The sequence below is a fragment of the Rattus norvegicus genome, chromosome 8 (assembly GCF_021556685.1).
Source record: "Rattus norvegicus strain SHRSP/BbbUtx chromosome 8, alternate assembly SHRSP_T2T, whole genome shotgun sequence".
Taxonomy (NCBI): Eukaryota; Metazoa; Chordata; class Mammalia; order Rodentia; family Muridae; genus Rattus; species Rattus norvegicus.
Window position 1 is genome coordinate 83,283,548 of NC_141541.1, and position 12,306 is coordinate 83,295,853.

A 12,306-nucleotide genomic window follows, 5' to 3' on the forward strand; every position below is an offset into this window, starting at 1 on the left:
AGCAGCAAGCAACCTCTAGGTTCTTTTCTAGAAAGGCTATGTAGTAACTAAAAGACCAGCCCCCGCCCCCAATCCTAACTAGGACGAGCTTCTGTCTCCCTCAGTATCCTCCAGACTTATCCAAAGTGGGAGAGCCATCTTACTTGGGAACATAGTGAAAGACCTTCTCTGAGGTCTGGGTGGTGAGGTGTGGCCTCGATCTGAACGCTCCTCACAGAGTACTAATCCCTGGGTGCTCCTCTGCCCCGGGCTCAGAGGGTGAAAGGTAGTTCGAGGAGTACTTGTGAGGGTCATGGATACCAGTTCTACGGCGCCCACGCTGATCTAGGCCTTCAGGGTATACTCGTCCCAAGTCCCTGTAGGACAATCATTTAAGTACAGGGAACGGACTGGCCTCCAGAGACTCTCCAGGGAATAAAGCCCAATGGGCGAACGGGCAAAGGCCATGGCATAGTCTCCAGCTCCCAGCCGATAACCTGCACCGGGAACCAGCAACTCCGACCCAGGGGCTCTAGTTCTCTAACCTTGCTGGCCCACGGTGACAGAAAGCAGGCAAGAGAGTCGGGCTGGGAAGAGAGAGGGAGGAAGTAAGGAAGACCAGGAGGTAGCAAATCTCCGAGGACTGTGGCGGCGGCTCCAGGTCGCGCTCTGCGCGCGTCCCGTGCACGTGCTCACCGATCCCGGGCCATTCGGCGCCGCTGAGAAAGCTCTACTCGGCCCCCCCACCCCCCCTTAGTTCATTTGTGCTAGGACGTCACGGAGCTCTGGGACTGAGGGGGCGGGGCCTGGCAGCGCGCATGCGCGCTGCGCCCGGCGGGCGTGAGGGTGGGCAGCGGCAGCGGCAGCGGCTACCGAATCTCAGCCACAGTCTGCAACAGTAACCGAGCCATGGCTCGAGCTGGCGGGCGGCACAGGCAGACAGCAGCCGCGGCAGGCACACGGGCCGCGTCAAGGGAGCCGGGGGCAGCAGGATTCTAAGAAAGAGAGGGGCGAGAGGGGGCCGGGCTGGGCGGGCTAGGGGCACCGCGCTCTCCCAACAGCACGGATCCTTTTTGGAAATTAATATTAAAAAAGAAAAAAAGAAAAGAAAAGGCAGAGGGGAAGGTAGGAGCAAGAGAGAAGGCAAGACACACACAGAGAGAGCGAAAGACACAGATCCCCACAGTGAGAGGAAGAAAGGCCACAGTCGCAGGCAGCCGATGTGAAGACTGGACTCTGTGCGCCCCTCGCCGCCTCTGCCCGGCCACATCGATGTTGCAGCCCGCTCACCCGCATCACGATGAACGCACAGCTGACCATGGAGGCGATCGGCGAGCTGCACGGGGTGAGCCATGAGCCGGTGCCCGCCCCTGCTGACCTGCTGGGCGGGAGCCCTCACGCGCGCAGCTCCGTGGGGCACCGCGGCAGCCACCTGCCTCCCGCTCACCCGCGTTCCATGGGCATGGCGTCGCTGCTGGACGGCGGCAGCGGAGGCAGCGATTACCACCACCACCACCGCGCCCCTGAGCACAGCTTGGCTGGCCCCCTGCACCCCACCATGACCATGGCCTGTGAAACTCCCCCAGGTATGAGCATGCCCACCACCTACACCACCTTAACCCCTCTGCAGCCGCTGCCGCCCATCTCCACCGTGTCCGACAAGTTCCCTCACCACCATCACCACCACCATCACCACCACCACCCACATCACCACCAGCGCCTGGCGGGCAACGTGAGCGGTAGTTTCACACTTATGCGGGATGAGCGCGGGCTGGCCTCCATGAATAACCTCTATACCCCCTACCACAAGGACGTGGCTGGCATGGGCCAGAGCCTCTCGCCCCTCTCTGGCTCGGGTCTGGGCAGCATTCACAACTCCCAGCAAGGACTTCCCCACTATGCTCATCCCGGCGCGGCTATGCCCACCGACAAGATGCTCACCCCAAATGGCTTTGAAGCCCACCACCCTGCCATGCTCGGTCGCCACGGGGAGCAGCACCTCACGCCCACCTCGGCCGGCATGGTACCCATCAACGGCCTTCCTCCACACCATCCCCATGCCCACCTGAATGCCCAGGGCCACGGACAGCTCCTGGGCACAGCCCGGGAGCCCAACCCTTCGGTGACCGGCGCGCAGGTCAGCAATGGAAGTAATTCAGGGCAGATGGAAGAGATCAATACCAAAGAGGTGGCTCAGCGTATCACCACCGAGCTCAAACGTTACAGCATCCCACAGGCCATCTTCGCGCAGAGGGTGCTCTGCCGTTCCCAGGGGACCCTTTCGGACCTGCTGCGAAACCCCAAGCCCTGGAGCAAACTCAAGTCCGGTCGGGAGACTTTCCGGAGGATGTGGAAGTGGCTGCAGGAGCCGGAGTTCCAGCGCATGTCGGCGCTCCGCTTAGCAGGTGAGCCGATGGGCGCGTGGGCCAGATAAGGGACCGAAGGTGGGAGGGAATGAGAAAGGCTGGGCGCGCTTCGTCCCGCTCCGCCTCCCCTTTCTTCAAGAGAGGTGTCTCTAGACCTGGAAGAGCCAGCTCAGGTAGCCAACCTCCTCCTTCTCCTTCTCCAAGGGCTCAGCGCATTGGGCTAAGGGAGGCTTCGAAGACCGAACAAGGCGGCCTCCGCGACTTCGGGGTTGCATTTTTGCTCGCAGACAGAGCTGCAAGGTTTTGAGCCGCAGGTAGAGACTCTTAGAACCTGGCGGAACACTGGGCATATGGTTCTCAGCGGAGCACAAGAGGGTTTAGGAAGGGACAAAGAATGCCTAGAAACTAGCTACCGTTGTTCAAGGCATATACCCCGCGCGGGGCCGGAGCTGCTCAAGCTGCCAGTCAATATTTGGCTGAGCTGGCTGCGGCGACCCACTCTTGGCCGGTTTTATTGGCGCCGTGCGTAAGGGGAGCCGCACTTCAATAGGGTGTGTGTACACAGATTCCAAACCTGCAGGCGATGAGTGTCACGGCGGCGGGGCTGCTTTGGAAGGGTTATCATATATGCGTTGAGTGCATAACGGGCTGTAGAAAGGAAAGGGACAGAGGCGGACAGTGACCAGGTCCCCAGGAAACTCCCGGTTGAGCCTAGGCTGACAACTAGCTTTTTTCATCGTCGTGATTTGTTCCCCCATCTAAGTCTCTGCGCTGCTACTGGGTGGGAATGTGTAAATGTCCTTCGAATCAGCAAGCCGGCCTCGCAGTTCAAAATCCCTAGCAAGCTGTATGATGTTTTTTGAGCACTGAAAGTCTCAGCTGCCAAGTGCAGGCACCAGGCCCGGCTCCTGTGTGGGCTAAGAGACCTAGTGGACAGCTGGAACTGCATCAGGGATCCAGGAACACTCGGCGACCCTTGAAGACGCGAGAAGAGGGCAGCCTAGGGGCGGACTTTGTTCACAAGACCTGGGCGGAGGTTGTCGCCTTGATTGACTCCAGTATCCACGTCCTCCCACCCCAAAACCCCCAGCCCAAGCCACACACACAGCCTCATCTGAGCCCTGCGCCTAGGTCTGAATCTTGGTGAAGAGAAAGGTAAACGCTGGAATGAGGGTTTGTTAATTAACTGATCGTTCTCCATTAATTCGTCCCTAGAGAATGAAAGACAGTCAATCCGCTCTGAGCCGAGAGCACTGAGCCGTTTCACAGACTAAAATCAAAGCATGAGGCCGAGCCCCCCTCCCCCCACCCGGTGCCTGCCAATGAGAAGCTGGGGAGAGGTAGGTGCGAACTAGCCTCAGATCCTAGCCTGCGAGGCTACCCTAGCGTTTCCCCGGATCTGGACTCTAGAGGCCTTCCGTCAAGGATGCCGCTCTGCCTCAGCCTCTGACCGCCCAGAATTTCTGGCATAGCTAAGTCCTTTGCTGTACAATTCTCAAGTGACCCCAGGAATCTGGTGTGGCCTCAGTTCAGACAGGGGACCTAGACTGACTGAATGCCATCCTTTAGCCTCCAGGTTCCATTAGGTAGCACTCTTTGTAGTGTTGGCTTCATCACCCCTGAGGGCAGCTGACCTTGCTGCTCTCCCTTCGGCCGCACCTTCAGAACCATCCACAGCACCCTCTTGAAGTCATCTCTCCTCACATCGTAGCAGGACACACTGATACGATAGGTCCTGTAGCAAGATGGTTGTCTAGTACTGGAAACCTAATCTATCTATCCTGTGCAAGGCCCACTGGCCTCCAGATAAGAGAACTGAGCCAGGGATTTGGGCGGGGTGGGGGGGTTGACTGCTTGGGCGAATGAAGACCAAGTCCTAGAACCTGCACAACAAAGGCACGAATTGGGTGCTGAGCAAGTGCTCGTGGGACGGAGAAGGTCATCATAGGGCTACTATCTACACACCTACGTCCAGATGGCTAGCTCTGTTATTCTGGGCTCCAGGCATGTGGCCCTTTCCTAGACTGTGTGGAAAATGGGAGGCTGCAGTGGACATGAAACCAGAGCACACAGGATGTCCTGAGACACCGCAGAGCACTGCCTCTTTCTTTTCTTTTTCTTTTCTTTTTTCCCTTTTTGGTCTGTTTAACATAAAGGAGTGAGAAGGATTGGGACTGAGCCTGCAGGGGGAGGGGGGCATGCTAACTCCAGAAGCTCAGAGCCATCCCGTTCTCCCGTAAAAGTCACAGCCTATTTTGGAGCCTCCAAAGAAAACCCAACCCTGCTCATTGATTTCTTTCTTTCTTAAGAGAAGTCGGTCTCTGAGCCTTGAAATGGTTGACTAGCAGGCCTCAGTGATGGAGCTTAGGACTGACCCGCCTGATGCTTTGGTGTGGCAACTGCAGGAACTTAGTGCCTGCTCCGCAGGACCAGCCATTGCAGCTTTGCTGGCTGCTACACCAAAGAGCAAATCAGCGTCTTTTCTCAACCCCCTAACAAGAGCCTGCTGAAATCCTTTACTCTTTAGTGGAAGAGAGGTTCTCCATTTGCCTCTCTGTGCTCCGAGTTCCACTGCAGCTTCTCTGGAGGGTCAAAAATCTTTCTGCACGTGGCAGTGTGTTTGGGGAGGCGCCTTCTGGTGTATAAATTACAAGCGCTGGTGAAAGACTGGAGGAAATTCTCACCAAATTAACTACCTTTTAAAAATCAATATATGTTGCCTCAACGTAATGCTTGCTGCTGCTCATTAAAACGCAGCGTGACCAGGCGCACACCGTTTCTGGTCCCGAGTGGGGTGGGGAAACCAAGCTGGGTGCCCCGCCTCTGACGTGGGCGTCTATCAAGACAGGAGGAGATTAGACTCCAATTAAATATTCCAGAAGGCTTCGGCCCTTCGGCAGTAGCTGGCAGCAAGGAAAGAGACTGCAAGAGACACCCACCAGTGAATGTGACTGTAGCACTGTGCACCCAGGAGGTGGTGACCGCTCGGGTCCTCAGCCCAGGCAAGGCTGTGTGCTGAGCAAGCCGACCCTGTGGGAGGTGAAGAGACCTCCAGAGCCCTGCAGGAAGACAGCCTGCCCTGCGGCACCCCGGACTTCGCCCCCTTGTGGTCGGGTATTTACTCCTCTGTGCTAGAGGAAGATCTAAGCTGAGGGCGGATGGGGGGGGGGGGGATCCTACCTGGAAGTGGCCCTGAGAAAGTCTTGCCCAACCCAACCTGGGCCATGTTTGCTGTGAGTGGCCTTGTGGCCTGGTTGATTGATAACTGGCTCTGCATACGTCCATTTGCTTTTGTGTTAATATTTATCCCGACCGGTGACATTTCAAGTGTCCCGTGCTGCCCCTGCAGCGACAGCCAGGCAGGAATGCTAGGCTGGGTCTTAGGAACAGCATTTGTTCAACTCCTGAAGAATTCTGGGTGGAGAGGGAGAAAGAGGCCAGGACTGGGCACAAGAGATGCCAAGGCTGGAAAGGCTCCTGGGTTACAGAGTGGGAGGAGAAGGTGGTGCCATCACACAGATTTCCTGGCTCCCTGAGCTGTGGCTCTCCCGAGGTGCAGCTGCTACTAGCCCGCTGCAGCTTGAACAAAGGGCCCGTAGGGCGCGACCGACCGTGTCCGCCTTGGAGGCTGGGGTCAAGGCCTAGAATGGCTTTCTCCCAGCGAGGCTAAGGGATAACCCGTTATCAGGAGGCAGCCGAGAGTCCCAAAGCCTCCAGGGATGAATGGTAGAGTGAATTAGGATAGTTGGAACACACACACACACACACACACACACACACACACACACACACACCAGATATGAAGTCAAAAGGACTTGGGACAGTCACCAGAAGGCTCTGAAAGGCATCTTTCCTCACAGAATCTATCTCTCCCCTCCGTGGGTTAATAGTTGGCTTTGTGTATTTTTCGTTGGTGAACCCATAAGGAGAGGAGGTGCAGGAGTTTGAGTGTGCCTGTGGTGATAATTAACGATAGTAGTTTTTGTAGCCAGCTAAGCCTGCTTAGACCTGGTGGCTGTGAGAGAACACCCACCAAAAACAAACCCCATGGCATGTTCAGAAGCTGCCTGCCTATCCTGTCTTCCCCAATTCTGAGTGCTATCCCCATATGCCCAGGAGCTGGGGTACTGCGGTCATTCCAGACCCAGCTGCTTACAACTGACACAGACGATATAACGGACAGTACCGCTGTGTCGTAGCAGCGAAGCCATCCAAAACCTATAACGTGACTATCTTTGAAGCTTTCTGCCTGTGCAAGCCAGACAGAGGCGAGAAGAACTGGCTTTGCTCCCGGATGAGCAGAGGACGCTGCTCACGACCCCTAGTGGCCGCCTAGCGAGGGAACAGGAGATAGATGTTGGGCTGGCTGAGGCTTTGTTTTTAGAGCATCCTTGTCCTAAAATTTTCTAAGCAGTGTTTTGATAGGAAGAGGCTGTGGAGGAGGAAGAGGATGCCTAAGAAAAACTCCATCGAGGGAGATGGGATTCCTTCCCTACCAATTACAGCCCGAATTCTAACTTATCCAACCCCTAATCCCAACCTACCTAGAAAAGGTAAATATTTCAATTCCATGCACGAGTTACGCTGACATTTTACCTGAAAGGGGCGATAAGTGCAGAGGTGACCCTGGCGATCTGAACTCGGAGGCTGGGACCAAAATAGTCTGCACAGATTAACAGTTCCTTTGTTTTGCTTGCTTCCCAGCAAACTGGTCTGAGTGAGTCAGAGGGCACCCCTCAGGCCTTAAGCTTAGAAGCCTTTGTTTTTCCCTCCCATGGGGTGAGTGAAAGGGCTGTCAGACCCTGCAGGCTTGGAACCCTGGCCCAGAGTCAGGACCCTGGACAGAGCCCCGCTGCCTCGTAGCCTAATCCTGTACTCTGTCCCCAAAAGGCAGCTAAGACGCCAGAGAATCTCATGCTATAGCAAAGAAACACTAATAGCGAATATTCCGAAATTTAGGAGAGCCGGAGGCCCCTCCTGGAATAAACACTGTCTCTGTCGGGTCGTCGAAAAGATCAAAACCGTCCTCGAAGATCAGGTGTTGATTGGTTTGTTCCTACGTGGCACGGCACGTGCACACCAGCATATAAAATCGGACTTTGCGTCCCGGTGGGTGTGACAGGAGTTGGATCATTAAGCTAAAACGTTCAATTCAGTCCCTTTGATCCGTGCTGGGGAAAATCTATAGTCATCTCTAATCTACGAGGTCTTTAAGGAGGTTGTTACACTAGCTGTTTGATGTCGTCATCTCCCACATCCGTGGCAAATTCAGCTAATCAAACACGCTGGTCCCCAAAGTTCTCTCAAACAACAGTTCTTATATACCGGTAAAATCCATTCTTGGTTTTCTTGTAAAGAAAAGGAAATATTCAACTCTAATGGCTGTGGGTAATTTAGAAGGAGGTCCCCAGGCATCTCACTCCTCAGCTTCCATAGTTAGTGTCGGCCATGCCCTTGAAGCGGTAATGCCCAGTGTTCTCAGTAAACTGCATACACTGGAGTATTTAGCCACACGTTCATTTTTGTAACTCAACCCCAGTGGCTGGAAAGTGAAATCACCAGCTTCATTTCAGAGCCCACTTAAATACTAAGATTTCCACAGTTTGATAAAATGGAATGGCCCCCAATGTGAGGAAGCTACAGAAAGAGGATCTCATGAAGCTGTGCTTGCTATAGCATCCGTTTCTAATATATACAAAAGTATATATGCATCAGCCCATATGCATCGCCAATCATTCTCTGTGTGTGGACATTTGAACAGGACGAGTGTGCACCCTTAGAAGAGAGCCACGTTATTCCTACATGGAAAACGCAGCCTCACAGTCTGATAAGAAGGAACATCTTACTTCTAATGTAGATGAGTTTGGTATACAATCATACATTCATATACCACCCATTTTACAGGCTTTTATTTAAAAAAAAAAAACAAGCATATTCACTCTGATAAAGCTTACTTTCTTCCCGAGGTGACAGATGACAGGGTGACACTCTGACTATTTGATACAAATAAACAATTATTTATCAGGGTCTCACTGTTCTGTTATCTACAGACCTTTCTTCCCAAAGATGTTACAATGGAACAAACAGCTTCTAAAACATTTTCTGTCCTTTTAATGTGCTGATTTAATATGACAACAGCAGAGCAGAGCCCAACCCTAGAGGACAATTTGTCAGGCTTGCCATATGGATGAATAAGAGGAGAATTTAAGTCGTTTGCTTACATTGTCTTTATTCCATGCTGTGGTGGACGCTCCCATTTAATTCTCCCTGTCTATCCAATGGCTCATAAGTCGTACTACACGTGGAAATCGCTTAAAGACCTAAACAGCTAATGTCTGGCTGCAACCCCAGATATTTTGATTTAATCAAATGGGGTGCGACCCAGGCTCCCAGGTGATCTTAATGAACGTGGAGGTCTGGGAATCTATATGGTGTGTAGTAGTTACTTTGACTTTGTCTGATGCTTTCTGTAGTGGGTTAAATAATTTGTCTCTGGTCACTCCACTGGAATTTACTGGTGCTCTGGACTCAGTTTCCCCAAGTTAAAGGCTCTAGCCAGACATAGCCTCCACCAATAACTTCTGTCGCCAGTTTCAGGTCACAATCTATACACCCAGAATGTGAGCTTCATTCTCTTAAGCATCCATCCAGCAAGGTCTGTGCATCATAAAAGCCCTTGACATGATAGAGTAAATATTTTCTCCGAGGCTCTCAAGGAAAGCTCTTGAAACAATTCTTTCTTCTCAGATGTACAAGGGAGATTTCTTTTAATTGATCCCCTCCGAAGAAGAAGCAGCCAGAGTGGTAACAGATGTGAAGCCCATGTCTCTCTACCCACGTTTTCACTTAAACAATTATCGATAGGCAAGGCCCATCTCATTAGATATGCTCTGCGGGTAAGCCTGGCCCTCTGGGACCCACCCATGCCTGGAGGAAGGCCCAAAGGCCCAAGGCCACCCGTGCTTCCAAGGCTGATGTTCTCATATGCCTTTGGCTCTGTTCTTCCAAAACTTGTTTGTTACTTCAAATTTAAGACTGCACGCACACACACACACACACACACACACACACACACACACACACACACGAGAGAGAGAGAGAGAGAGAGAGAGAGAGAGAGAGAGAGAGAGAGAATGAGAATTGACAAAAAGCTCTGCTTGTATGTTGGTGATTGTTCGAGAGCAACTTGATTTCTGTCACATACCCAAGTGCCTGCCACCCCTCTTCCTTCGCATACGTCATGAGGTAAAAAGAAGGGACAGTTTCTGAAGTCATTACTTTCTTTTAACATCTGATGATGATTTCATGGCCCCAAAGACAGTTTGTCAGAAGAACACAGCAAACTATGTGCTTTTCATTTCCTTTTCCTCTTGCCTTCTTAAACAGAAGAATTGGAGGGGGGGTGTTAAATATACGAGCGTGCGAAGCACGCCACCTAGTGGCAGTGGCCCTTACCGCAGGCGCCTCGACGAGTGGGTCCGGAGCTGCTACCGTGATTCCAATATTGATGGAGTCACAAAAATCGTTCATTAAGGCAATTTAATCTTTGCTATTAAATGTCCTTTCAATTCATTTGGGGTAATTAAGATGCAGTTAAAGTGATTAAATTCTAATTACTTATGCTAGAGAAAGACATATTTGTCACGCTAATGCTGTTAGAGGAAGGACTCAGAAAGAAAGTTAACGTTTACTTCAAATGATGCAGCTGGAAAAATCAGTTCCTCTTTTCATCATTAATCTGGTGAGCTGGGCGATTATGTAATGGCACTACAAGCTCATTAAATAGGAGAAGTGCTGATTAAAATGACTGCCATGAGGAAAACTTGAACAAGAAGTAACTCAGTACAGTACAGTCAGCATTCTTGGGCAAAGTCACTAGGTGTTCAAGCCTCCAAGCCCTCACCCCAAGGTAATAAAAACCCGGTAAGCTTTATCCTCAGATTGAAGAGGGGTGACACACAGAAGGCTTTTATTATCAAACCAAGTGTAAACATTACAAAAACAAACAAACAAACAAACAAACAAAAACCCACGGGGTCTTATGCATTCCAGGCTGGTCTTGAAGTCACTCTGTAACAAAGGGTGACCTTGAACTTCTAATCCTCCTGCCTCCACCTCCTGAGTTCTGGGGTTGCCACCCTGTAGCGCTGGAGATAAAATCCAGAGCATTCAAGCATTTGAGGCAAGTACACAACCACCTCAGTTCCAGTTCCAGTGCTGGAGAAATATTTTAAAATAAAGAATCACTCCTCAGAGTAGAGATAGCAAGGCAGCCAAGCAGGCGAGCAGTAGCAGAGAATTCCTAAGGTCAACCTAAACCAGCATTTCCCCCTGTAAGCTGTGGGAGCCACTTCCCACAAGGACTGTCACTAAGTAGTCCCTTCCCCAGTTTCCTTTCCCTGTAGTGAGTGGGTCAGAGTCTTCTGCACTAAGTATCTGTTACAAATTAGTTTTCTGCATTCCAATGTAAAGTAGTCTTTGCATTATAAAGAAGTTCACTGATGCTGTTCACAGTCTCACGGTCTCACAGTCTCCAGCCCCTTAGGGTGGCTTAACTGGGAGTGTTCATAAAGGAGAGTCAAATGGATTTAAAGTTTGCTTTACACACACACACACACACACACACACACACACACAAGCTTTTTAAGGAGATGCCTCACATTTCCCAGGGAGGTGGTTCAATAATAAGACTCACCAATGAGATAATTGGGGGTTATTTTCCTAACGAGATCCATGTCTTTTAGTATAGATAAGTGTGCATATTGAAACCACAGTTGAGGTTGTCTCTGCCTCCTGTTCATCCCACTGGATATTATTGCTGTGCACACCATAAGCAAAGAAGTGGACATGATCAAATTCGTCAGTCAATTAAGTTAAACAATTACCTTTAGAAATAAATAGATTATTTGAATATTTAAGGTAATTATGAATCATGTCATGCTGTCTTTTTAATGTAACATTTGTATTAATTCTTTGATAAATTCATACATGACATCATGCTGTCCTAAATTACTAGGAGTGGGCAACTCTGGATTAAGAATCAAGTGCCCTCGAGAAAGGTTCATGCAGTAATTAGTTCTTAGATCTTGTCAAGTAAGTTAACCTTTCTGAGCCTCTATCTCCTTAAACGTAAATGAAGGATTTGGCCTTTGAGTCCCTTCCGGGTCTCATTCTGTTATTGACTGCCTCCTATCATGACTGTGTAACTGTGGCAAAGCCCCGTGGGCACCTTCATCTCCTATCTCCATTCAGTATACTGTCCACCTATATTAAGATTAGACAAGGTGTGGGGTGCGGGGCTCAGTCTGGATGGCAATGTCTCAGGCTTGCTCTCCAGTCAGATGATCAGGAGGCAACAGTCCATGCCGCCAGGAACATTGCCTCCTGGCACAGAAGTACTATAGTGTAATATTTGATTGCCTGTGTTCCGATAACACAAGCTAACGGGGATAGCGTGGGTTGTCATGGACACATATACATTACTTACATACTACTGAGGGAATGTAAATTAACATCTTTGCTATGACAAATTTGCCATCGTCATAGAGCTGTGAGCCCACACGTGACTAGGAACTCCATTATTTTGTATAACTCTAAACCCACAGCATTCTTGGATATATGAAAAGACTGACCCTGGAACCTTTAATTCAAAAAGTGAAAGAACTTGAGGGCCCAAATGTAAGTGCACTTTATGAAGCAGAATGCTCTTATATAAGGCAAAACTCAAAAGTAAGCAAGACTAAACAACTGTGTTTAGAGATATATGGAACATGATATAAACTCCTTTTTCACAAATTGGGAGGCAGAGGTAGGCAGATCTCTGAGTTTGAGGCCAGCCTGGTCTACAGAGCTAAATCTTTTTGTCTCTGACTCACTTTGTAACCAAAGCTAGCCTTAAACCTCTGATCTCCTTCACCTCCCCAGCGCTAGGACTACAGGCACGAGCTGCCCATATCTTTTG

The 12,306-nt window shown here is 50.6% G+C and overlaps 1 protein-coding gene across 2 annotated transcripts in view; it reads left to right on the forward strand.

The window, feature by feature from the left end:
* Positions 1-812: 812 nt before the first annotated feature.
* Positions 813-12,306, forward strand: part of Onecut1 (one cut homeobox 1) — a 34,124-nt gene continuing 22,630 nt past the window's right edge. The window contains exon 1 of one of the 2 annotated variants that reach the window (XM_087560530.1): positions 813-2,384. In XM_087560530.1, the coding sequence (XP_087416656.1) occupies positions 1,280-2,384 (1,105 nt within the window). In that variant the 5' untranslated portion in view covers positions 813-1,279. 2 annotated transcript variants of the gene reach the window in all.